Source organism: Rhipicephalus microplus, chromosome X (assembly GCF_043290135.1).
Source record: "Rhipicephalus microplus isolate Deutch F79 chromosome X, USDA_Rmic, whole genome shotgun sequence".
Classification (NCBI taxonomy): domain Eukaryota; kingdom Metazoa; phylum Arthropoda; class Arachnida; order Ixodida; family Ixodidae; genus Rhipicephalus; species Rhipicephalus microplus.
The window spans coordinates 444,530,647-444,556,193 of record NC_134710.1 but is presented as its reverse complement, the minus strand read 5'-3'; the positions used below and the strand labels follow the sequence as shown (position 1 = coordinate 444,556,193).

General features: G+C 44.0%; 1 protein-coding gene across 1 annotated transcript in view; it reads right to left on the bottom strand.

Annotated features, from left to right (window-relative positions):
- Positions 1-646: 646 nt before the first annotated feature.
- Surf4 (Surfeit locus protein 4) overlaps positions 647-25,547 on the bottom strand; it is a 100,205-nt gene continuing 75,304 nt past the window's right edge. The window contains exons 4-5 of the mRNA XM_037413148.2: positions 6,928-7,114; positions 647-1,144 (exon numbers count right to left, since the gene is read on the bottom strand). Of these exons, the coding sequence (XP_037269045.1) occupies positions 878-1,144; positions 6,928-7,114 (454 nt within the window). The 3' untranslated portion in view covers positions 647-877. The remainder of the gene's footprint in view (positions 1,145-6,927; positions 7,115-25,547) is intronic.

The following is a 25,547-nucleotide window of genomic DNA, read 5'->3' as shown; positions in this document are numbered from 1 at the left end:
TGAAAAACGTTGACGATAATCCACACGGTACATGTATTTTGAAAAAATAAAACATGCCCCAATGTATCGCCGAAGCTTCAATAAAATGGGATACTGCACTACTTTTTGCAAGAAAGAAATGACATTGAACAATTTCAAGAATTTTGCATCTTGATTTTGACAATCAACACAATTACCAAAAACACTGATGTGTGTAACTCGAGCAGTTTGAGCAGTTTCTACAGTAAATTATGCTTGTCACGGAAGTGCTTCCCACAGAGAAACAACATTAGGGTACAGTTCCACTACAGTTGTCAACAATCTCGCCTAGAAGAACATCTTAACACAATCACCCTCTTCAAGAGCATCACAACAATAAATCTTAAGCAGACTTTGAAATTTTACAGGTTTGCACAAGGATTCCACACTATTTCTTCATTTCGCTGCATGGAGCCAGTGAATGACACACTGTGTCAGTACGGCCGCGACGTCCCGTCTCATCACTGCTGCTTGCTTATCAATCAAGCAAAAAAAGTCTTTTCGCATGCATTTGCCCAAAAAGCTTCTTGCTTAAGTCACAAATGAATGAATAGAAATCATTTTCCCTGATAGCATTACTGCCATCCTTATCTTCAAACGAACTTTGCACCAGAAAGCACAAAACGAATATGTTGAGAAATTGTTTAATGGCCATTTCATTCACTCTATTTCAAACATATGACTGAAGTACAAGTTCACTTTGTTTCCATTTCAAATAAATCTTTTTCTCGAATCATTTGTTGCAACCCACACAATAACGCACAAGACCATACAAATCACCAGCGTAGAAGCACAAAATAAATAGCACAGTTTGTGTAGGTGGGCCAGCTGCAAATAATTTCATGTGCAACTGCACACTCTACCAATGCTTTTTGTGCTCGTCAAGGGACACACCACCCGGCCCCAGTGAGACAACCATAAGCAGCCCACCGATGACCGACATAGTCTGGAAGAAGTCGTACTTGAGGAAATCGCGCATGGGCCGGTACGACGGGACCGACCACCATGCATTGACCCACACGTTCACTGCTGTCAGCCACAGCACCAACACCAGGGCGCACAGCTTGGTCTTGTAGCCTACAGTTACAAGGACCATGAGGGCAGTGGCCACAAGGTTTTGCAGCATCTGCAACGAGTAAGAGAGCCAGCTGTTGTGCTTGTTTTTTTTTTGTCATTTCACCAGCCCCATTCAGTTAAAAATAGTGTTTACAGAAGTGGACGTAACGAATGCCTGGATCTAACGAACTCTGTTTGATCTCCCATGCTACCCCAATGAAACCCATGAATTTGTCATGTCCATTTAACAAGGGCATTGCAGTAACTCACTTAAGGTAATGAAGTGCCAACACTGGCCATTCTTTATCCTAAGTTGTAACATTACTGCAAGTTCACATCTAGTACATGTAAATTCAGTTATTAAAAAAATAATCAATTGAAGGGCAGGCTCAAGGAGAAGCGCCTTTGTCAATTGTGAGTGCATGCCACAATGACATGAGTGCCATTATAATTACTAATCCTGCTTGTCGACAAGCACCAAGTGCTAAGTGACTTCTATACAGTGATCCCAACCCCATAGACAAGTCATGTTTCAGCATACCAAAACAGCGCAGCACAGAGAGCGTAACACTAGAGGAATGTTTATTCTGGCTACTTAACTGGCAGGAAGCAAGTTGCACACTGAAAAGAATGGCGCCGGGAAAATAATCTTTTTTAAAGCTGGCACTGACTATGAGATCAGGAATAGAACAGTGTGAGCATGCGTACAGTAAAACCTCAGTGATTACCAAAAATATTCGAATCATCCGAAATTCCTATTACCCGAAAGTATAGAAAAGTAGCATGTGACAAAAAAAAGCTGGCTTACGTTTTCATTTATTATTATTTTTTTTAAGGGTTGCAGCCAAGACACGAACAGCTCTGACTGAAGGCCAGTGAAGTTTTTAGATGTCAACAATCATACCTGCTTTAGTAAATGTACGGCCAATGGGTACGACTAGTTCATGAACCATATGTGTTGTGGCCTGCAACAGCTAGTAGCCCCCTTCCAATTATTAGTATGCTTTTGCACAGAGCAATACAGCAAAAGTACCTTAAGGAGCACATGGAAGTGACAGATGAAGGCCAGAAAATGTCAGATCCATGGTCCTATGGTATTTTCTTATCGCAGTGGTGTTGGGATGTCTTTCAGTAGGCTTACGGCCATGCCCCCACAAGTGCGCCCCCAAACAGTCGTGTTCATTTACATTGCGAAGCCTAGCTATTTCACCAGTATCATCCTCGTCCACCTTTCATTGGATGTTTGATACACAAGGACATGGCTTGCATCGACGTGGCAGGCCTGTGTAAACACAGTACAAGGATGTGTCAACGTGTTAAAAAAGAAATACCATGATGCCAATGCCAACTGTAATCTAAACATGAAAGTACATGAAGGCTGATTAGGGCCTCCAAGATTCCCATACACAATCTCGGGAGACTACGACGCATCACTGAAGGTTTTTTCTAACCACTTTTCAAGAAAGTGCTTTTCTCCCACCGTAATTTTTTGACAAACTGGTGGTTCCCAGCCGTGTGTGCTTGGCACATCTTCCGCAACAGGGCAGACAGCATCTCTTCGTACCTGTGCAGTAGCGCACTTTCATCGCAGGATGAAAATCGGTTTACAATAACCGTAGTCCATTACACTGCTGAACAATGGGTCTTGGCAGGGACCGAATCAAATTCGTATCACCCCAGAATTCGTAGGAAGCGTGATCGTATCACCAAGGTTTCAATGTATACTACACACAATAATAACGTGTACGTGGTTTCTCGCACACACACCAATAAATGTAGCTGGTGGAACATCCACTGTAATACTCAGCTATGTTCTCCCGTTTTCCCATTTCAGTTTTTTTCCCATCTTTGGCAAACTGTTCTCGTTCAGTAAGAATGTGATGCCACTGGCACTTTTTTTTTTTTTTACGTGTAGTGATCTGCTGAAAGCAGTCCAAACAATAATGACTACTTAAAGCCCTTTTATTTTTTTCATCCTTATGCTGACAATTTGACCTGTGTATACTTCTTCAACATAATGAGTGCATCAATGCACGCAAGCGGCATGGCGTTGTACCAGCTATGGGATACACTGGCTGTTGGGCATAGTGGCACGAACATTCCACAGCGAAATTCGCACGCAACTTCACTTTTTAGAAGCAAGAATACCATATTATGCTCTTGGCACTTTTGTGTCCCCTCCAAATATATCCAGTTCAGCAGTTAATACCGGTTGTCCAATTATATTCATATGAGGTTGTTTTAAAAGTATGAATTGGCAGCTATTGTTTAAGTGAAGAGTTATGTTGGATACATATGATATCAAGGCATAACTTTACTTGAAGTACTGACATGAATATTAAAAATTTTTGGACTGTTGCTCTAAAGTACAGTAAATCCACATTAATTCGAACTCGTTTAATTCAAAATCCCACTTATTTCAATGTATTTCCATGGTCCCGTGTTTTGGAATGTAAGTTTGAGCAGATAATTTCAAGCGACGGCCAGAACCAGTCCGGTTAATTCGAAAACTTTGGTTCCAGTGTGCCGATTCCCGATCACGATTTCGCTACAAATCTGCGGAAACAACGGCCCTTAAAAGACACTAGGCAACGCATTGTTGTGGTACTAATGAGTGGCAGCTGCAGCACCCCAACCTCGCTACTTCCAGCACGAAAATTAAATTATTTTAAAAAACAGTCTCGTAATCAACTGCTATGTGTAGCTGCGGAAAATGACACACTTCACTGCAACACAGTGGTGACATGCGGCACCAAGTCACATGCCTTTCGCGATGTCCGCGTGTCATGATTTACCCCTTCTTCTTGGGAATATAAAGAAATTAATAAAGGACAGTCTAGTGAAATTTGTGATGTGTGAGGACCTCCAAGTGTCGGGTGCCCACTTGGCATTTCTGCACTTGCGCCAGCCATTTGTGTACTTACACTGCAGGTGGCGTTCTTGCCTGCAACGTTCACACCAAAACCTTGGTTCGGAAGCTTCAGTAATCATGTTTTCCAACCAAAACACATTGCAAGTTTCTTCACACTGTCCATTATTAAATTCTTTATTTTAACAGAAAGAATGAGCAAATGGTCGCATCATGACGTGCTGACGCAGCGAGGTGCAGGAGACATGCTGCCTGTGTGTCACTGCTGTGTTGCAGTGAAGATGTTTTTCAGAGACGCGCACTTCAGTAGATCTTTTTTTTTTTTTTTTCGACAGCAGCAGCCTGGCCCGGCGTTCCCCCTATTTTGCAGCAAAATTGTGACATAATATTCCTGCAAAACACGACCCTTGGATCCGCAAACTAGCCGGCACAGCGAACAACAAGTCTTGATTACTTTGAATATATTCAAGTTCCTTGCATCCCACTTTTTTTAAGATCTGTTAATCCGAAATCTGCTTAATTCGAAAATTTCTCATGGTCCTAATGAATTGACGAGGTTTTACTACTGGTTTCAAGAAGCCTAAAATCAGAATTGTGGTTCCTAAAAATTACTAACTTATCTTTATTACCGTTACCTTACAAAGACAATTTCGGTTCCAACATCGAGGGGGTGGCTTCTCAGTGACGTGTCATAGCAGTGTGATGCCTTGGGAAGACGGCAACTGGCGATGTACTAACGGCAAATCTGTCATCTGTTCGAAGTGCACGTAAACACCGATGAGTGACCTGTCATCGAGTGACCTTGCGAGCAATTTCTGCGATGTGCGCTGCATGGAAGATGCAGAACTCGCAAATTCAGTAACCTTCTTGGCTCGTTGAGATAATGTCCACCTTAGTGGAGCTGGTTTGCATATGCTCAGCGATGAAATCTTTAAAAATCTAAGTAAAATATTTTATGCGTGTTGTCCGACTCCAATGTCTCAAGAGCGTTGACAATGCATGCCAAGGAAATAAAAATTGTCCTTGTTGTGATGTCTTCAAATCATGTCAAAACTCCTTTATGGATATGAGCTGTAGAAAAATGCCTGCTTGCCATGCAAACGACCTGGGTTCTATTTGAACTCGAACTGAAGATTTTTTTTTAGGAGTACTGACACAAAAACATTGGCTTGGCATTTTTTCGCTGCAATATGTTGCAGAGAGCCTTTTAGTCATAACACGGCACAATGTTTGCTGCCGCACGTGATGGATAATTAATTACAGGCCCCTAATTATCAACCAGTTTCAGTTTCAGTACGAGAGAGCTCAAAAAACGACAAGCCGCCGGGAGCAACTCTTCCAACCTAGCAGGTGCAGCTGTCGACATCAGCACACGGAACTGTGACAAACTTACGCACAGTCCACATAAAGAATTCCTTTCGAATAGGAAATTAGACTCCAGTGTAGCCAAACAAAACACTTTTAACGCTTGCACCGCAGGCAAGCACTTGCGACCACCTGCTGAGAAGTATAGACTGCTGGAACAAACACAGCAAAATAAATGGCACCTATGACGTCAACATGACTTTTTTTTATTGACTGCAGCGTGGTGACGTGAGTAAAGTAAGGTGGTCCCCATGGGGTCCCTTTTGATGCTGTCAATACCTTCGCAATTCTAACTTCAAAACTGCTGTAAAATACCTTTCAAGCTATATTCACTGTTGATATTTTGGAGATTATATACACATGTTCATAAAAATCAATCACGCAGGCTATCTCGGCCGCAAAATTTTATGTCAGTGCCCCTTTAAATCAATTTATTTACAAGCACCTATCTCAATTTTTTTGCTCACAGATGACACTTATCTTTCGCTCACAAACAACAAAACTAACAACTAATGATGGATTTTTTGCAAAATGAGCTTTTTACTTTATTGCATTAAAATATATTACAATTGAAACATGTAGCATGAGTACCGTATTTACTCGCATAATCCTCGCACTTTTTTTGTCGGAAAATCGATGCGAAGTTGGGGGGTGCGAGAATTACGCGGGGAAAACTTTCCAAGAAATCGTACAGAGCGAAAAAGAAAACAAAGTGGCCGCAAATCGGATTCTCACACCAGCAACAACAGCAAGCTTTGAGATGTACTACAACAGCAAGCTTTGAGATGTACTACAACAGCAAGCTTTGAGATGTACTAACTAAAACTACCTCAACAATAAAAGCACAGGTTCAACACGGGGCAAGATTTATTTGAGACACAAAAAGTGCAAGAAAATAGTTGAGAATTAGAATACCATATGCAAAGCTTGTGGGCGTTGCGGGCGTAGGGGTAGTGTTCGTTGCTTAACAGGAGCCCTCAAAAGGTACGCTTAGGACGTAAGTATTGAGCTGATGGCTATTTAACAGAATCGTCCGCAGTTTCCTTTTGAAGAAATAAAGTTTACCATCAATCCCAGCTTTAGGCACACGGCAGGCCCAACGTGTTTTGGTGATTTTCAGCTGCCGTCACCACTAGCGAACACAAAACAACTCCGAAGGGTCTACCGGCGGCCCTATTGCCGTTGTTTAGTGCATGATCTATCCCTTTCAACTTGAAGGCAGCTTCGGTATCACCCCATAACGTGACAACATTACAGACACAACATACAAAACGCACCGCAACGCGCACTTGCCACTTCGCCTTAGCTTGGATTGGATTGAATCTCCGTGCAATAATAGTACGCTTGATGCTTAAGAGATGGCGCGCGCTACCATCATCAGTGGCTGAAACGAGCAGACGACATTACTGCGACAGTTTTCGGAGGTGCAATAGTTACTCGAGGGAAAAAAAATCGTATCTTTGTTGGGCGATGTGGGGGGTGCGAGAATTATGCGGGTGCGAGAATCAGGTGAGTAAATACGGTATACAGGAATATTCATCAATGTACACACCCCTATGAACTAGAACACGCTCTTTTGCAGCATATGGTAATCTATCGGCAAACTGAAAAAGAAATACCTGGAGGACAGAGAGCTCGAGGCGCAACATGGTGATGAACATGAAGACGAGCAAGATGCGACCAGTCAGCTGCATGTACGATTTAGGCTTGTTCTCGCCTAGAGAAGGCACGCCTGCAAACAAGCTCTTGGCCTCCACCCGGCTCTCAGCGACCAGCAGGAGCAGGGCCCCTATTAGCGATACACTCCTGCAAGTAAATGTCACCGCCAATTGCACAAAGCTGCTTGTATTCAGACTGCAACGTGCCGCAACCAGAGTGCATAATGAACATGCTCGCTCTTTTCGTTCCTTCTATGTTTTGCATGTTTTACACACTTTCTAAAGTCGCAGCTTTTCAACGCGAGACGATCACTTCGAACGCCCAAACAAAGCTATGCCGGCCAGATACCCCTCAGTACTACGCAAGCAGAAAAGCAGTGCCCTGGCTGCACTAATAGTCATGAAACAATAGCAAAAAAGTAAAATGCATCATCCAGCAGATCACAAATGCAATGTCCTGAATGCAAAGGTATGAAAAAACTTCAAAAATCTAAAATAACACAATAAAAACACAACTGAAACAAAGACACAAAAACCAAGTATTTCTTTATCCGACAGCAAAATAGACTGTGTACTGACAAGCTTTTCTTTTAGCATTGCAATATTATGCACATTCACAATATATATTGTCATTTGATTACTGCTCTTAGCTAGCACATGACATTTTTCAAATCCAGAGTGACAGCCACATTCACCCACAAGCTACAAAGATATGGCTGTTTCATGTGACGAAATAACAAGGATATGATTCAAGGAACCCTACGCTCATCATTTCATTGCGCAAAACAGCCACACTGTCTTTGTGCTTGCAAATGAACATGAACCAATTAACCAGCAAAAAGTACTACTATACAGCGACATTTTGTATAATCATACTCGTTATGAGCTACACCGCGGGAATGCATAGCCAAGCACACTACAAGGTTTTACAGTGGCTGTAATTGTGACTCGTTTTTTTTAGCTATCAGGGGAGGGTTTCGCGGTTCCTACAAGGGTGTATCGCCTTGAATCGCTTTCACGCTCGCCCTCATTTTACCCTGCTCTGATATCAGCTTTGCAAAAGATAACTACGAGGGCATAAGCAAGCAAGTGGGGGCACTGCACGCTCACAAGGAGGGCCAAGCTCTCTCCCGATAGCTGAAAAATATGCCACGATTGGCATCACTACACAACTTTGCAGTGAGCTCGGCCACGCTCTAGCTACATTATAGTGGTGCTGACAAAGCCTGTCATTGAAACATCAGGCAGTCTAGCTGATGTAGCATTTGTTCCATGACAAGGGTATGTGGTAGAGGATGTTGTCTTATCCCCAAATTGGGAAATGCATAAATATTAAACATACAACAAACCATGGTAGAGGCGAAACGAATACGCAATGCAGTAACAACCTATACAAGCACAGATTAATTTAGAAATTCACAAATATGTATGCTAAATACAATATTTACACACAGCAGCCGTGCATGTTTTTTTTTCCCTGCTCTCAATTTTAGAAAGAGCTTTTAGACGTCAGAAGATTTAATGAGATATTGGCACACTGTTACACTAACTATGGTAAACAGACAATTCACTTTACAGCCAAATCATTAAGGAATGCATTTCCAAAATTCCAGAAAGCCCATTAACTTTCCCATGAACTAAAATTTTGTGACAACCACTTTCAGGTCCAATAGGACTCCAGTGCCACCAAACATGTCATTCTCTCTTCAAATTGTCGCTGCTTTTCTTTTTATTGGTATTTAATGTATAGATTTAATTGCAGCTTATACACTGTTGTTTATTGATATTTTGCTTTGCTTATAACCATGTCATTTTAACATGAAAGTGTTTAATGCTGGAACCCACCACACCTTCGTGACGTATTTTTGTCATGAATACAATGTAAAATATTTACTAATAGACTGCAAAGAAAAAAAGTCTAGAAGGAAAAGTTCCTCAGCGGGTTGTCGAACCAGCGACCTCGCGCTCCTCAGGGCGAGATGCTAACTACTATGCCGCAGAGTGACCCTTGTCCACTACGTTAACAGCGAGCCATTTATATACACCATGTACAACTAGCAGTGCTCGGAGCTCGGCAACTTCAGCCCATTTTCGTCACCGTAGAGAGATGGCATGACAGGCGCAAGTGCTCTACAGGTCGTGTTGCACCACCCCGTGTGTCACTGTGCATGCGCACCCTGCCCTCCCCATGGCATGGTCAAAGTGCATGTAGATGTTCTCTAGCGTGGTGAGCTCACTCGCACGCACGCTAATCTCGGAATTCAAACGCTTTGTACTTCTTCTGCTTGTACCGCAAGTTCGCTTTGAAGTTACAGTAATTAAAAAGAACACAAACGTCCCTTCACTCGCTGCCCCGGCCGTGTTTACGAAAGAAGCGCACTGCTCGCACACGGAAGAAGAATTGTGACTGTTCTTCCCACTCGTCCTAATGATATTCATTTCATGCGTGCTTTCTGCTTGAGGTGTGTGCTACAAGTTTTGAGCTGCTTGCTGTTCGCCACGTGACATTGCAATTTGTTGCTGTAGCATTCATTTCTGTGCTCTTGTGGTAAAACAATGCACAATGAATGCTTAACTACATCTGTGAGGATACGTTTCACTTTCGTGTTATACACATTCCTAAAAAAGGGGATAAACCATGTTTCTTATTGATATTTTTTTTATAATCACACTACCGTATTTACTCGAATCTAACGCGCACCTTTTTTCCGGTTAAGCGAGTTCATAAATTGCATGCATGTTAGAATCTAGCACGAAAAAAAAAATGAATACGGTCATTTTATTGCCATCGGCATTTCCAAAATGGCTGCCCCCTACGTGCGTCCATAGAGTTTCTTAATATACACTAGAGAGAACTCTGGCGCTAGTGTCTATGGGAGCTGCAACGCACGGTGCTTCAGTGTGCATGGGAATGATGGGTAGTACACACATTCGTCTAAACTTCGTACTTCTGACCTGCTTTTGGCTCCGTGTGTGCTCGTGTGGCTTGGAGCCGATTTCTCACAAAACAAAAATCAGCAAATGTTCAGCGATTGCGCTTCACCACCCTATTTTTTTTCGAATTACCCTTCCAAATTGGGTCACGAAGTTCAAAAGGGTTGAATCTTTCTTTCAAAACAAAATCGAAACACAGCAATAAACGAAGCCGCAAGTACGATTCGTCGCCCGCAAGTACGAAGACTAGGCAAATGTGTGTACTACCCATCATTCCCACGATCGCTGAACGATCGCAGCACCAGAGTGCCCTCTAGTTAATTTTGAGAAACTCTATGCGTGCGTCAGCATGCTGCGTCAGCCATTTCTGCCAATGTGTTTCCCATATGCGGCAATTCGTACGTGTGGTGAGGAGTTCGTCATCTTGTAGTTCATTAGCATCGACGGCATGAAAGAGCCGACTCCAGAAACTCGACGAGTGCACCACGATGCCGCTTTTAAAAGAAAAGTCATCGTATGTGCCAAAACAGACAGAAATCGGGCCACATCGCGGTCGTCCGGAGTTCCCGAAACGTGCGTGTGGGACTTGCGGAAACAAAAACAGAAGATTGTCAAAGATTCATGCAAATGCTTCAGTGGACCACAGCAGGGCCGGTTTCCGCAAATTGAAAAGCTGCTCGCCGAATATGTGCTTGAGCAACGAGCGGCACAGCGGCCCGTGACGACACAACTGCTCCAGGTCCAGGCAATGCAGTTAGCCTTAGAATAAGGGCTAATGCGGAGCCAGTATAAAGCGAGCATGTGCTGGCTAACTAACTTTATGAAGAGGAAAGGCTTTTCCCTCCGAAGGCGAGCGGGCATATGCCAAAAGTTGCCGGAGGAGTACGAAGAAAAGCTTCACAGTTTTCAGAGGTTCGTCCTAAACTTGCGGTACAACAACGGCTACCTGCTTGGGCAAATCGGAAATGCCGATCACACGCCTCTTTACTTCGACATGCCTGGCACCACAGCCATAGAGAAGAGAGGGGCGAAGCAAAATCGCGTGCTGACATCTGGCCACAGTAAAACTAGAGTGACGGCAATGCTCCGTTGCACGTCACATAGGCACAAGCTTTCCCCGTACCTCATATTTAAATGGAAGACGCCCCCGAAAGGAGTCGTTTTCCCGAGTGATGTGATCGTGCGGGCGAACAAGAAAAATGGGTGCGCGTTTCAATCGATGTCTTACTTTTTTTTTTTTCGTCGTGGAAACCGGGTGCGCGTTACAATCGAGGGCGCGGTAGAATCGAGTAAATACGGTAATTCTGCTACTGCTGTTGCCAGTGAAAGTATTAAGTCAAAGAGAAAATCCTAGATCAGTTTATGCTATGAGACCTTCTACTGTATATCTCTACTTTATAGTCAAATGTAAAAAAGAAAAAAGTTGATTGATTTATTGACTGTGTCTTAAAGACAGTCGTTAACTATCTCAGGGTTATTCTTCAGCTACTCGCGGGCACTGAAAACTCCGAGAGCTACATTTTGTTGATTATCAAAACTATATTTTAAAAAACTGCATGATTCTTGACCACAAAACGTAAAGCACTGCCAATTTTCCCAGAAATCAAGGGTGTGGTTTATGCAAAGGTTTGAAAACTTTTTCAGGAGTATTTTCTGATTTTCTACACATGCAGTTCGCGGCATCACCAAGTCACAAGTCAATCATCCTCAGATGTTGACGTTGCTGAGGAAATATTTAGGCCTGTCATGGTAGAGCGAACTTTCTGGGCACTAAGGACAACACAACATGCACTGTTTAAGTGGTCGGTCGATGATGTAGGAGTCAGTGAAGGAACAGAAAAACAGCCTCAGAAGCCAACAAAAAATGCTAGACTGATTTGTTCACAATACCAACATTTACTCTCGTGTAGATATTGTACTCTTAAAAACATAGCATTGGAAACTGTAGAAGGTAACTGCTATTATTATCAACTATAATGAATTTCACACATGCACTGCCTAATGTCCACAAGCGCCATCCAGTTAATCCCAATATTGTTATACAGGGAAACAATTTCAGCCATGGCAGGGAAGAGCGCTTACGTTTTTGGTTGAGTAGATCTTTCTTTTTGTTTGGAAAGTACACAAGCAGCAAGCATTAAACTTCTACGAGGCCAAGGTTTCATGCCCAACTTTCTCATAGCGATTTCACACAAGAAGAGGGAAAAAAAGAAGTCATCATGCACGAACACATTCAAGTTTCAACTTGCTCCCAGATTAAGAAAGAACGCATCCTTCTTAGTCCTCAGGCGTGCACATGAAATAAGGGAGGGGAGAGGTCCATACACTGTTGCAGCGAAGGCGGGAGAAAAAATGCCGCCACCACCGAAAAACAACTGATTAATTTCAGAGCTCACACGCTCTCTCCACTTGCACTGCTCGCCGCTCCTTGTCGTTGTTGGTGCCTCCACAGTTTTGTAACTATTATTTTGAAAAAGCGCATAGAATCTCATATATTTCAGCTGAATCGTAAAGGAGAGTTCGGAAATAATTCTGAATCCACACTTGAACTAAGTTTGAGAATGCAGATTCAAGACAATAGGTTGAATGCCCTTGAGAAAACTAGGTTACACTGTTACGACCGCCATCGGTAGGCGCCATGCTGTCGCTGAGAAGCGTAGCCGGGCCGCGTTCCCACGCCTGGAACCCAGGTTTTCTTGGAACCAGCGTCGAGAGCTGACGGGGGAGCGGCGCTCTTTTAACCCTCAAACAAGTAGCCGACTCGCCGAATGCTTATGCCCGCCAGGTATTGTCCCGGCTAGCCGGCGGATGAGACGTGGTGTCGCCACGAAGCTGTAAGCCGTGCCAGAGGGGACAACAAAGACAGCGTATTCCTTTGAAGAAACGGCGACCGCCGCCACAAAGTGCCCTGCTAATTGAGCAGACAGATTGGCGGACCGTTTGATGTCTGCTGTCCGAAGCTTGGGACCCCTCGACCAGCGACATACACGACGAGCAAGAGCCTCTCTGGCGCCACCTTTAAGTGCAGTGATCTTGACTCGAAATTGGCTGTTCACGTGCGCCGTGCATGCTCGTACCCCTCACCTGTTGTGTGTGTGTGTGATTGGTGTTCGACTGAAGAAGGAGGAGCCCGACAGGGCTTATAACGGCGCCGCAGAGTGCAGGACGTCGCTCTGAACCAAGTAAAGGTTTAACCACCACGCTCGTGGTTTGTGAACTCTTAACCTCATGCTGAATATATTTGTAAATAGTGCCATAAACCTTGTTTGTTTTTCGTATCCCCATCTTGTAAGCGGTCGTTTCCTCAACCCGAAGCTACACCACGCTACCACAGCACCCCGGGATCACAACAACTGGTGATCAGCGGTGGGATCACGACAACTGGTTGGCATCGGTGGGATTCGAATCAGCACCCCGAGCCACAACAACTGGTTGGCAGCGGCGGGATTCGAAGCTACAAGTGACAACAACAGTCGGCCCAGGAGAAGCAGCTGGCTCGAGACATGGATCACGTATGGGTGAGTGCTTGGCTTTTCCTTTGAGTGAACCAGGTTCTAAAAGAGGGTAAATTTTAGAACTGGTAGTTAACTTTGCCGAAAGACTCAGTTTCGCCGTTTCGGAAAGTTATTTTGGAAGTAGCGAGCACTCAGTACGATCATGGACTTACGGGAGCTGCAGAAGTCAGACTTGTTGCTGTTGTGTGCGGAATTGGGGATCGATACAAAGGGTTTGGCACGAAAACCCATAATCATTCAAGCGATTAATGATTTGGGGGCTGATGATGAGGAACTAAGTGAAGAATGGGACCTCATCATCGAAAGAAAACTAAGAGCAGCTCAGATGGAAGGAAAGAGTGAACACGAAAGAGAAGGCCTCAAGAGAAAGTTTTTCAAACAAGACTATGAGTTGCGTATGAGAATGGGACCCCAGCGAGGAGTACTTCTCGAAAAGGAGGCAGAGTTCGAGATGTCTAGGTACATGCAGCCATATGAGGTATCATGGGATATGGGCCTGTATCTTAGACTCTTTGAACGAAAGTGTAGTCAACTGAAGTGTGAGCGAGACACCTGGTCTCAGAAGCTACGCACGGTTCTGCCCTGCGAGGCAGCGGATGTTGTTGCGCGACTCAGTGAGCAGCACGCGAACAACTACGAAGTTGTTAAATCAGAGCTAATCAGAAGATTCGGAACTTCTGTTAGCAAAAAGAAAGAAAGACTCGCACAGGAGTCTGAAAGCGAGGCGAGTCGCAAAGAGCCGGAAGTTCAGGCGCGTCGGAAAGCGCTGGACGTTGAAGCGCGTCATGAAAGGCCAGAACCAGAAGTCGCGCTAGAAAAGGGCCCGCATATTCTCGAATGCAGCAATGTAAATGATGTAGAGAACGAGGCCTTGGCCGGTCTCGAGGTAGAGACAGTATTAAAAGACGGTCCTTGTGAGGATGAGGTGTGTGCCAACAGCCCTAATGGGCTCAGTAAGGAGCTGGAAACCATCCTCATGCCTCGAGAGGACGTGTCGAGATCGTCACATGCAGATAGGATTAGCACAGTGGCTAAACACAGCGAGAACGCGACGCTTCAGGAGTGCAGCGATGCCATCGGAGAGGGCCCAGTTAATGGTTTCATCAGCATTAACAAAGATAATTTGGCCCGGCAGTCCGTCGTGACACCGAGTACAAAATGTTTGAGCGTCGGGGAAAATGTAGCACAAGTTCCAACGAGCTTCCCGACCCCTCAGTTCCCGACGCGACATGATGATGGCATCGAGAGAAAGGAGGCCAGAAAACATCGCCGAAAAAGAAAGAAGCAGAAGCGTTTGTCACTGCGTAAACCTAGGACAGGTCCCACTCAGTCGCAAGAAAGACGAGAGGGTAGGCCGTTAATGCATTCCAGGAAACTTCCATGGTGGCGTTCCGAGGGGTACAAGCGGCAAGCCAGGTGTAGAGGGGGGAAACGTGGTGCGTTACCCCAACGAAAAGCGCGGTTGCGTTCGACAACTTCGGGAAAACGGCCTTGCCTGAAGGATCAAAGTCGAAAGCGCAGAGTGGCTAAAAACCGCGTCGGGGCGAGCACAAAGAGACAATGTCCCCGGTCTCAACCCTGTTTCTGGCGTCCCTTGCACATTCCTGAGTGGAGCCAGCCGAAGTGCAGAATGAGGCGTGACGGCAGGACACAGCCTAACGTTCGTGTGTTTAGTAGCCTCAGGCCTGCAGGAAAACCGCCGGGACCGCGACCCCATCGTGTACGATTAAAGGAACCACGAGAAAAGGGGGAACGGTCAGTTCGAGTAACTTTTGCACGGGCGTGTCAAATATTGTTACTCAGTGTTGCATTGGAAATGCAGATTTGAGCCACTTTAAATTTGGTAGGTTACGTGATGCGGTGGAAAATTTTCAGAAGGAAAACCGCCGAGCCAAAGGCTGAAAGTCAGCATTGAATCAGTTTAATCACGAGTGCGAAAATTTGCGTAAGGTAAAAACCGAGAAAAAGTGTTATTTTCGAGTGTTTTTAAGGTTTAGTGTTATATCGTATGCCTTCACTGTCAAGTGGATTTGGAGTGAACGAGCATTTGAAGGAAGATGTTAACACAGACCAAGTGATTCGTAAAATGATTAAGTTTGGCGCGACACGGTAGAGTTTCCGTTGCGCGCATTGAGAATATTATTGCACGGTTTTGGCATAAAACCTATGCAATTGCTTTTTAGGTGTTTTTGCCTAGAATTACTTTCCTGTTGTACACGGTGTGTTACAACGTAACGTTTGATTGAGAATTTAGAAAAACTCGGAGGGATTATGCGTTTAGTTAATAGTGCCGTGTATTTTGCAATGCTGTAGAAATTAGAGTAATTGATCGCTCAGGAGAGCTCAGTGGGTTTTTTCTCTCAGAAGCGTTTGCATAAGCAGGTAATTTTAGGCAAATGAGCCTTTTAAAAAGCACTGTTGTCTCCTATGTTTTGTTGGCTATATTTTGAAGAGCGATTGGTCAGGTGATCATATGAGCGAAACGGGAAGCTTTTTCTAATTCTGAGCAAACTAAGAGTATTTTGGCCACAGTGTAGGCCAAAGATTCAGAAAAGCTAGAGAGCTTTATGTCTCAGTGGAAGACAATTATGGGCGGCCGTAAACAAAGACGGACGTTCGGACAAAGGTAGCGCTCACTGAATCCGAGTTCCTGACTGATGCTCTCAGCGGGACAGAACCGATGAAAGTAGTCAGCGATGAAAAAGAGGAGGCAGCCTTAAGTGAAGAGGCAATACTGATCGTCATCCGGTTTTGAAAGCTTCTGTTGACTACCGAGAATTAATGGTTCGGTGTTATGTGAGAGATCGAGGCCTAGGTGCCGTTCTATGTCAGGACGACAGTGGTAACAAGCAAAGCTGCACTTTACTTGAGCCAGAAATTGGGCTACAGGAGATAACGTACTGCGCTTCAGGAAAGGAGTGCGCTTGCCTTGTGTAGGGCATTCATCAGTGGCAGTGTTATCTCAAAGGGGCTAAATTTAAAGTAGGAACAGACCATTTTTCCCCTTACTTGGCTGCAAACCGTGACATCAAAGAACAGTCGCCTTGTGGGGCGGAGCTTGATTCTTCAAAAGTATAATTTTGGCATTGTAAAGAGCAAATTGAATGGAAACGCGGACGCGCTCAGCCGCTCTTTCTAAACCATTCTGGAGTGCTCTTGGTGTAACAAAATTGATATTTTAGTTTTTTCGTGCATCGTATGCAAATTTTTAAGGTAGCACGTTTGATTTCTCAGCACAAGTGAATCCTGAGAGTTCTGAGTGTGAGCTTTTGTTAAAGCTAGTAATTAAAATTGGTTTGCTATCCCTCTTTTGGCTTGGTTTGTTCGAAGGGGGCCGAGTGCTTACTTGTACATGTGGTCGAGTATCAGAGATGCTGTCGAAGATTCGGCGATCACCCGGACCATGCCACAAGCGAAGGCCAGTTCTTGGCATTCAACTACTGACCCTTTCGTCGTCCCTGCGAGCAGCAGTGTTGACCGCTGCCCTCCGTGACTCATCTGGCGAGGGGGAAGCTGTTACGACCGCCATCGGTAGGCGCCATGCTGTCGCTGAGAAGCGTAGCCGGGCAGCGTTCCCACGCCTGGAACCCAGGTTTTCTTGGAACCAGCGTCGAGAGCTGACGGGGGAGCGGCGCTCTTTTAACCCTCAAACAAGTAGCCGACTCGCCGAATGCTTATGCCCGCCAGGTATTGTCCCGGCTAGCCGGCGGATGAGACGTGGTGTCGCCACGAAGCTGTAAGCCGTGCCAGAGGGGACAACAAAGACAGCGTATTCCTTTGAAGAAACGGCGACCGCCGCCACAAAGTGCCCTGCTAATTGAGCAGACAGATTGGCGGACCGTTTGATGTCTGCTGTCCGAAGCTTGGGACCCCTCGACCAGCGACATACACGACGAGCAAGAGCCTCTCTGGCGCCACCTTTAAGTGCAGTGATCTTGACTCGAAATTGGCTGTTCACGTGCGCCGTGCATGCTCGTACCCCTCACCTGTTGTGTGTGTGTGTGATTGGTGTTCGACTGAAGAAGGAGGAGCCCGACAGGGCTTATAACTGCGCCGCAGAGTGCAGGACGTCGCTCTGAACCAAGTAAAGGTTTAACCACCACGCTCGTGGTTTGTGAACTCTTAACCTCATGCTGTAAATATTTGTAAATAGTGCCATAAACCTTGTTTGTTTTTCGTATCCCCATCTTGTAAGCGGTCGTTTCCTCAACCCGAAGCTACACCACGCTACCACAGCACCCCGGGATCACAACAACTGGTGATCAGCGGTGGGATCACGACAACTGGTTGGCATCGGTGGGATTCGAATCAGCACCCCGAGCCACAACAACACCTTGTGGAAACTTGCCTGACCACAGATGCTTTCAGCAGTGAGCCATTATTACTAGCTGCAATACATCGAGCACTTTCCAAGATTGAGCTATTGTTTTTGTGTGACTCTTTGACAGCTGCCAAAGGGAATACACTTCATGTTATGCTATTCGGGGCTGCGTACTATGACAGAGAACAAGTACTTCATGCGACAAATCCTTCCAATCTAGATACAAGCCCACGAGATCACCGACTTGTCGAGTGACCTTGTATCTGGATCTAAAATATCTAAATTAATGGGGATGAGACTGAGACTCTCAACTGAAGTTATTTCACGCTTATTAAGTTCATCAAGAGCTAGCAACTAGCCAAACAGTCTATTCTTGAAAAGTATTACTGCAATCGCTTTTTTTAATTTCAATACAATACTATCCACTTATAACCAAATTTCTTCTCAAATATCTAATAATGTACATGTATGCACTAGTATATTAATTTTTGCTTCAAGAAATGTTTGCTTTAATACTTTTCAACTTTGACTAGCCTACATAAACAAAATGTATGTCAGTATCTGAAAATCTGTCCATCGAAGTATACCATTTTCACTGAAGTTGCTTCAGGTAGTTGAAGGACATTGAAGGCAAGCATAGAGACAGTGTAGACCATAAGTCAACAAAATAAATGGAGCTCACTCCGACTCGCCCAAGAAGTATTTTTGGTAGGGGTGTGCAAGTGTTTGAATTTTTAAATACTTTTCTATTCGATTTGATAAACACCAATTTTTTTTATTTCGAAAATTTCAACTTCCGGAACAGTTTAACAATGAAAAATGAAGTTAGTAATCATAAATCGGTGAGCAGTATACTTGGTCTTCCGTTTTAGGGTGCCAACGTGCAAAACTGCTAGCCACTTTTGCCGGTGCTCCGAGAGGTTGCTATTCGACGGGTTTGACTGGGGGGTGGGCGGCCAGTACAGAAAAAGCTCATCCACAATTTCAACGAGCCAGAGGGCAATGCGATTCATTGCTCGTGACCACAGTGTCAGAAAAACAATTTAGGTGTAGACTCTGGAATGTTCAATAATCAAGCAGCAAGCCCTTGTTTAGTATTCTATAATAACTATAGGTCTTTAATGTCCACGACCACGATATCATTATTAGGGATGCCTCAATGGATGGCTCTGGATATTGCTGCCACCTGAAGTTTTTGACCTGCATCTAAACCAAACTACACGAGCCTTAAGAACTTTGCCTACATCAAAATGTGGTCGACACAGCAGGGATACTTGCTAGGATTTTAGGAACAAAAAACTGTCGAATGTTATTTGGGAATCCACACCAGAGCAGTAGACTGAACCACTTCTGCTGGCCAGGTTAATAGAAATTGGCATTCGTTTTCTTGTACACACTGATTCCTGTCTGCTGCACATTAGCAGTAGTGATCTAGCCAATTTAAGACTTGAAGCAGCATTTGGCACAAGAAAAAAAAAGCTGTATAGCAGCAGATTCGGACAAGAAATGATTGTGCTTTACTGCAATTTTCGAGAAGAACAATAATAATGTTCGGGGTCACTTGAAGTCTATAATGGCATCTGAATATTTTGTGCAAATTATCATAAATGAGTAAACAGCAAATGCTACTCTAATGGACACAAAGAAGAATGCCAACCAGTGGAGAACAGCATTTCTTCCCACGTAGTAATATATAAAAGTGTATTTTGATGAGGCATAGTGACAAAAAACATGGCATGTACGGTTTCTGCATGCAACAAGTTCCAAAACGCCATTCCAGTGCAGCGTGTTCAAGGAGCGCTTACTTTTTTTGTGAATGATCAAACTTTTTGCACAGCCAAATCTTCATTTGAGTGAAGACGCCATTTACTGCCCGCAATGCCGATAGTTGTTGCCACTTTTGATACATTACGGTATGCAGGGCGAGTTGCAACTGATAAAAAATGACTTTTCTACGTCTTGGCGCCAGTTCCCTAACAAATAAGAGACACTATCAATGGCATGCTAACCTTTCAACAACGGACACAAACACAACAGCAGGGAGACTTTGGTTAGGTTGAACATGATGACAAAAAGTGCATCGCTCGAATGGATCGAGAAGAGGGCATCAGTGACATTATGGAAACGCTCTAGCTGTGTTTCCTGCCAGACCAAAAATATTCTTAGGCCATAAACAGTTGATGCCATGTACCCATGTGGACTGGGAACTTTGGCACAGTTGGTGCTACCTGTACTTGAATATGCGCAGCAAGGCAGAGGAATAGGAAATAGCAGCAAAATGGTGAAATTCGCACAGTTTAATCACCACTCTCCACCTAGGCTAGATAGTAAATCAGTGACAAAATATTATCAAAAGACCCCTGACACCAAATTCAGAAACTGCAGTTTTAGAGTACTACATGCAGGGACACTTCTGACCGATAATTAGCGACGAGCATTACCTATGAAATGTTTGAATTTGGTTTTAAAGTAAGGGTGAGTGCTCATCCGAGTATTTTCAAGTCCAACCAATATTTTCTTTGGCTTGATGTAGACAGGGGGCCCCTCGTGACGTTGCAGAGGTCAAGCAAGTATTGCCAAAATGTCAGCCAACATTTGCGGGGTGTGCACAATACCCTGACTGGCTCCAGGCAAGGACTATTGTTCATCACCCCTCTCGCTCTTTTTCGGGCTGCTCTTAGGGTGGTTTTGGCTGCTTATGCCAGGAATGTTTTTTTTCTTTCTTCAGAGAGAAAGATGCTCAAACCACCCACTTCGTTTCATTCATCCCCCCTCGCAATTCCCCCCGATTTGAGAACAGCGCATTCAGCATCACCGAAGCTTGAGCACACGTAGTCTCAGGCACTGCCCCACTGTAGGGCGCTAGTTCCTTATGGTACAGTAAAACCTCAAACTCGAACCTGGCTATTTCCAAATCCCACTTAATTCAAAGGATTTGTATGGTCTCGTATTTTGCCATACAAGTTTGAGCTCGAACCTGGCTATTTCCAAATCCCACTTAATTCAAAGGATTTGTATGGTCTCGTATTTTGCCATACAAGTTTGAGCAGATAATTTAAAGAGACAGTCAGGCCCAGTCCGATTAATTCAAAAACTTTGGGTGCCATGTGCCAATTATCAATCCCGATTTAGCCGCAAATCCATAAGAACGGCGGCCCTTAGGAGCCGCAAGGCAATGCAATGTAACCATACTAATGAGTGACAGATGAAGCACCCCAGCAGCCACGCTTCTGCCACTACAAAAAAAAGAAAGAAAGAAAGCCTTGTGATATACTTAAATGTGCGGCTGCAGAAAAGATGATATGCTTTACTGCACTACAGTGATGACACGCGGGCAGCCCGTCGCATGGTTCTCGCAATGTCACCGCATCATGATTTACCCGTTCTTTTTGGGAATTTAAAGAAATTTACAAAGGTCAGTCTAATGCAATTCACAATGCATGTACACTTCCAGATGATGATTGCACCAACAAAAATTTGCACACTCGCACTACTGGTGGAGTGCCTGCCTGCAATGCCTACTTCGAAAACTCAGTTCAAAAACTTCAATGATTGTTTTTTTTTTTTTGGCCAAAACACATTGGATATTTGGTCACACTGGCCATTATTAAATTCTTTATTTAACATACCAGGAAGAATGGGCAAATGATCACATCATGGCGCATTGACACTGAGGAGCAGGTGACATGCTGCTGGCGTGTCACCAACGTGTTTAAGAAAAGCATGCCTTTTTTTCCGCGGCACACATGTTAGGTGATCCCTACTTTTTTTTTTCTGCTTGCTGGCAGCAACTGTGCCTGACGTTCACCCATGTTCGGGGCAAAATTCAGACCAGGTATTGTGGGCAAACGTTACCCTTGAAGCTACGAACTATTTAGCACAGCAAACGATCACCTCTGATTACTTTAAAAGTTCCTTGCATACGACATTTCGCATGTTTTGTTAATTCGAAAACCCACCTAATTCCAAGACTTTTCACAGTCCTAGTTGCTACAAGTTAACAAGGTTTGACTGTATTTAGGCGACATTTCAAACTGACGCAAAATTGTTGTGAATTAACGACGCTAGTGCAATGAAGAAATAGCGCATCCCGAAAAGCGCCGCAGTCACATCGTCAGTGCTAAGCAGGAGAGAATTGTGCAGCATGTTGTTGGTGTTCTTGCTGGCTAGGCCTACGCTCCTGGGGTGTATGAATGAACAGTTCTGCTTGTCCAGGCTCTCTCAGTTGTTTATTATAATTGGTGGAAGTAGCTAGTTCTAGAATCCTGGAGTTGCGCAGCCAGACTCTACCTGCTGTCATGACCACCGAATCTAACACAGGACTACAAAAGTTTCGGCATGACGATGGAGGGCCCCACAACCAGTTTTCGCCCAACTGTCTCGTTTAGCTGTGGGTGCGTCCCACTTCTGCACCAGGTACCTCTTTGAAGTTCGTCAGCAGGTACCATAGACCCTACCGCGTCCTAAATGATTTGTGGGGTTTAACGTCCCAAAACCACCATATGATTATGAGAGACGCCGTAGTGGAGGGCTCCGGAAATTTCGACCACCTGGGGTTCTTTAACGTGCACCCAAATCTGAGCACACGGGCCTACAACATTTCCGCCTCCATCGGAAATGCAGCCGCCGCAGCCGGGAATCGAACCCGCGACCTGCGAGTCAGCAGACGAGTACCTTAGCCACTAGACCACCGTGGCGGGGCTACCGCGTCCTAAAGCAAACTTCTCCCGTCCCCTCACCCTCACTGTGGACCTTCGTCGCCGAGGCCATGAAATTTTTCACGTGGATCGCCTCTAACTGTATCGCTAATCCCTTGTCCTCATGACACCTTAGAACACCTACTTGGCTTCGTCTTCAGCAAGGAGGAAAGATGTAATGAAGAAGTACTGCATCATAGCAGTCGCATCGTCAGCACTAAGCATGAAAGGCTCGTACTTAGGGCCGCTCTCGCTGGCTAGGCCTACATTCCTGTGGTGTTATGTATCTTGTCAAGGCTGTCTCAGTTCTTCATTACACTAGCATTAATTATACAATGCGTTAAGAGCATTCACGATTCAGTTTCGGCAATACCAGATGCAAAGATACAAATTACTGCAAAGTCACAAACAAAGCTTTTGCTTTAAGGGGTCCTTTAATAAAATGCCTACACCAGCAATCAATACAGCAAAGAGCTTTTGCTAGTGAGCATACGCATGCAATGATGCAATACAGAGAGAACGTGGGACAGGTCAGAGAAATGAATTTTCCCATGTATGTGAATGCTTGGAGTCACTAAAAGATGGTTATACCTTCTTTTCATGTGTTTTCCATATCATCAAGCTAATTTCTCAGACGCTGCATCACATATGATGCATTCTTGGATCCATTACCCCATATCAAAAAGAAAAGTCTGTTGCACAAGTGCACGTTTCAACACTATTTTAATGCACTCGAAAAGGGGAAGAAACTAACTACAACTTGTGACCAGCTATTTGTATATTTGTTTGTATTTGTACCTATTGAATAAAATTGATATGCTGTTTTGTTCTGACATTTTGGAACTGTCATTCATTGTATCTACACACCCAGCTTGAAGAAATCGCATGTCTCATGCAATCACTTAAAACCTCTCAGGAATTTTGCAAGCAAATTTTGGTTGCTGTTGTTTACATTGTGCTAGTACGCATCATCTGTTCATAACATATCTGTACTTTCTTCAGAACAAAAAAAGTTAATGCTACTCAAAAAAATAACTTTAACTTTGCATGCTATCGCATGACTACTGCAGAATGGGCTATAGTGTGTCTATTTGCATGTGCATGCCAGATTTCTTTCCTCTATTTACATGTATGCCATATATATAAATATTGTTTTAGCACAATATAAGTAATGTTGTACAAAAGCTTCATCTAAGAAGGCCTTGTACCTTGCAGTGATAGAACAAGCTATGATGAATGCCTACAGTCTTCCTATGTAAACAAAAATTTTGGTGTTGCATCGTCTGTTCCCGTTATTTCACATATGGCATGTGCAGAGTGATGTCACTATCATTGTCATCATTATCACAAGGTGGCAAAAGACTTTCTTGAGGCTTCCACACGTTTGCCCCATGCGCAGACTAGCAAGCAGCCACTGAATGGTAGCCTACTGGCACAAGCGTGGCAAACACGCACTGGCGACTATGACAACATAATTTAGCTGAGCATCTCAGAGCTCAGTTGTTGTGGTGACGTTTGTGGTGAATTTCAGTTCACTTTCAGATCACTTTGTATTATGTCAATGTCATCAGGTGTGGTGTATGGCATTAGATTGCACACGTGACTTCGAAATTCACATAAATTAATTTCTAAGCTCATTTGGTGTTCAGATTTGCTAGACGATATGCGCATGCTTACGAGAATCGATCCCGCAAGCTCTCAGCCACAAAATCTCTCTTGCCCCCCCCCCCCCCCCATTAACGTTTTAAAATAAACATGCGTATAGAGTTGAGAATGCCATAACAATCAACTCTCAAACACAGCAGCACTTTATGCACCCAAGGCATCCTACAAAATCAAAAACAATACCATGCTCTTTTGTCTGGCACCACCATTTTGATGAAGTGATGTCAGCAAAAGCAGATGCTGTCAATTGGTTGAACAAGAAACTGTCTCCTAGTAGGTAGCCATGCTCCCTGCTCCTTGTGTTGATCAACGCACAGTGAGGAGTCAGAATCCGTCAAACGAAGTGCAGCAAAGGAAAGAGCTAAACCAATGAGGGTCCCATTTCGATCTAGAAATGTGTAACTCCCATGATTTCAAAAAAATACTCGTGGTCATGTGTTCGTTGTATACTCATGCACAACTGCAACATTAAAGCTAAATTTCAATATCTCTGCAGTTTGGCGGCACTTCAATGGAGCACTGACATGAGATTCACATGTCTATATTTTTTTATATTATTTGTCTATGAGTAGTTATTGAAACCCGAGCAGCGATTCTCGATTCAAAATGCAACAGACGGACAAACTATTCTCTATATTAGCCTGCCCTGTAGGCTAACATACAAGTTTTTTCAGCATCTAAAAAGATTAGGCAAGTTTTGCTAGCAGACTAGCCTAAAAAAAGTGTCGCTCCATCAGCCTGCAATAAGAAGGCCACATTAGATTTTGTTGACTGAGTTAGCATAGTTGTCTACAAGTTTTCATTACCATGCGGGAAGTACTAAATTGGGCAGACTGAACAATGCAAAGGATGTGAGTGCTACCCGAATTTCTAGAGTATTGTTATTGGCCTTTCTAAGAACTGGCTCACACAGGAAATAAAAGACGCTGAAGCTATTAGCACAAAATTGGGAAGGGCGTGTGAGCTCTACATCAATTGCTTTGTCAAAAAAGGAAATAGTGAGTGAGTGAACAACATAATTCAGTTCCTGCAGGTTACCAGGCTGGGTTCCCGCCTAGGAGCCGGCTGAAAGACCGTGTTTCCTCAGTATTTCTTGGCCCTGTATTTATTTATTAATTTATTTAATGATACTGTCAACCCATTCTGGGTCATTACAGGAGTGGAGAACAAAAAAAGGAAGGTACAAAAGTGCTACATCCCACAAAATCAAAATAGCATGCTGTACATGTGAAACATTCATAAGAGGTGCAAGCTTTTGTTAGATACAAACATGATAAATCAGATAAACTGTACCAACATCAGTACACACAGTAAAAAGAAAAGCACCTTTCACGAGAAACATACAGTGTTTCATACAATGATAATGTGACAAGTTTCTTGTCAGGAATACAAAGTAAGCAGCAGCCAAGTAAGCACAAAATTGAACAATCACTTCAGAACAATACAGAT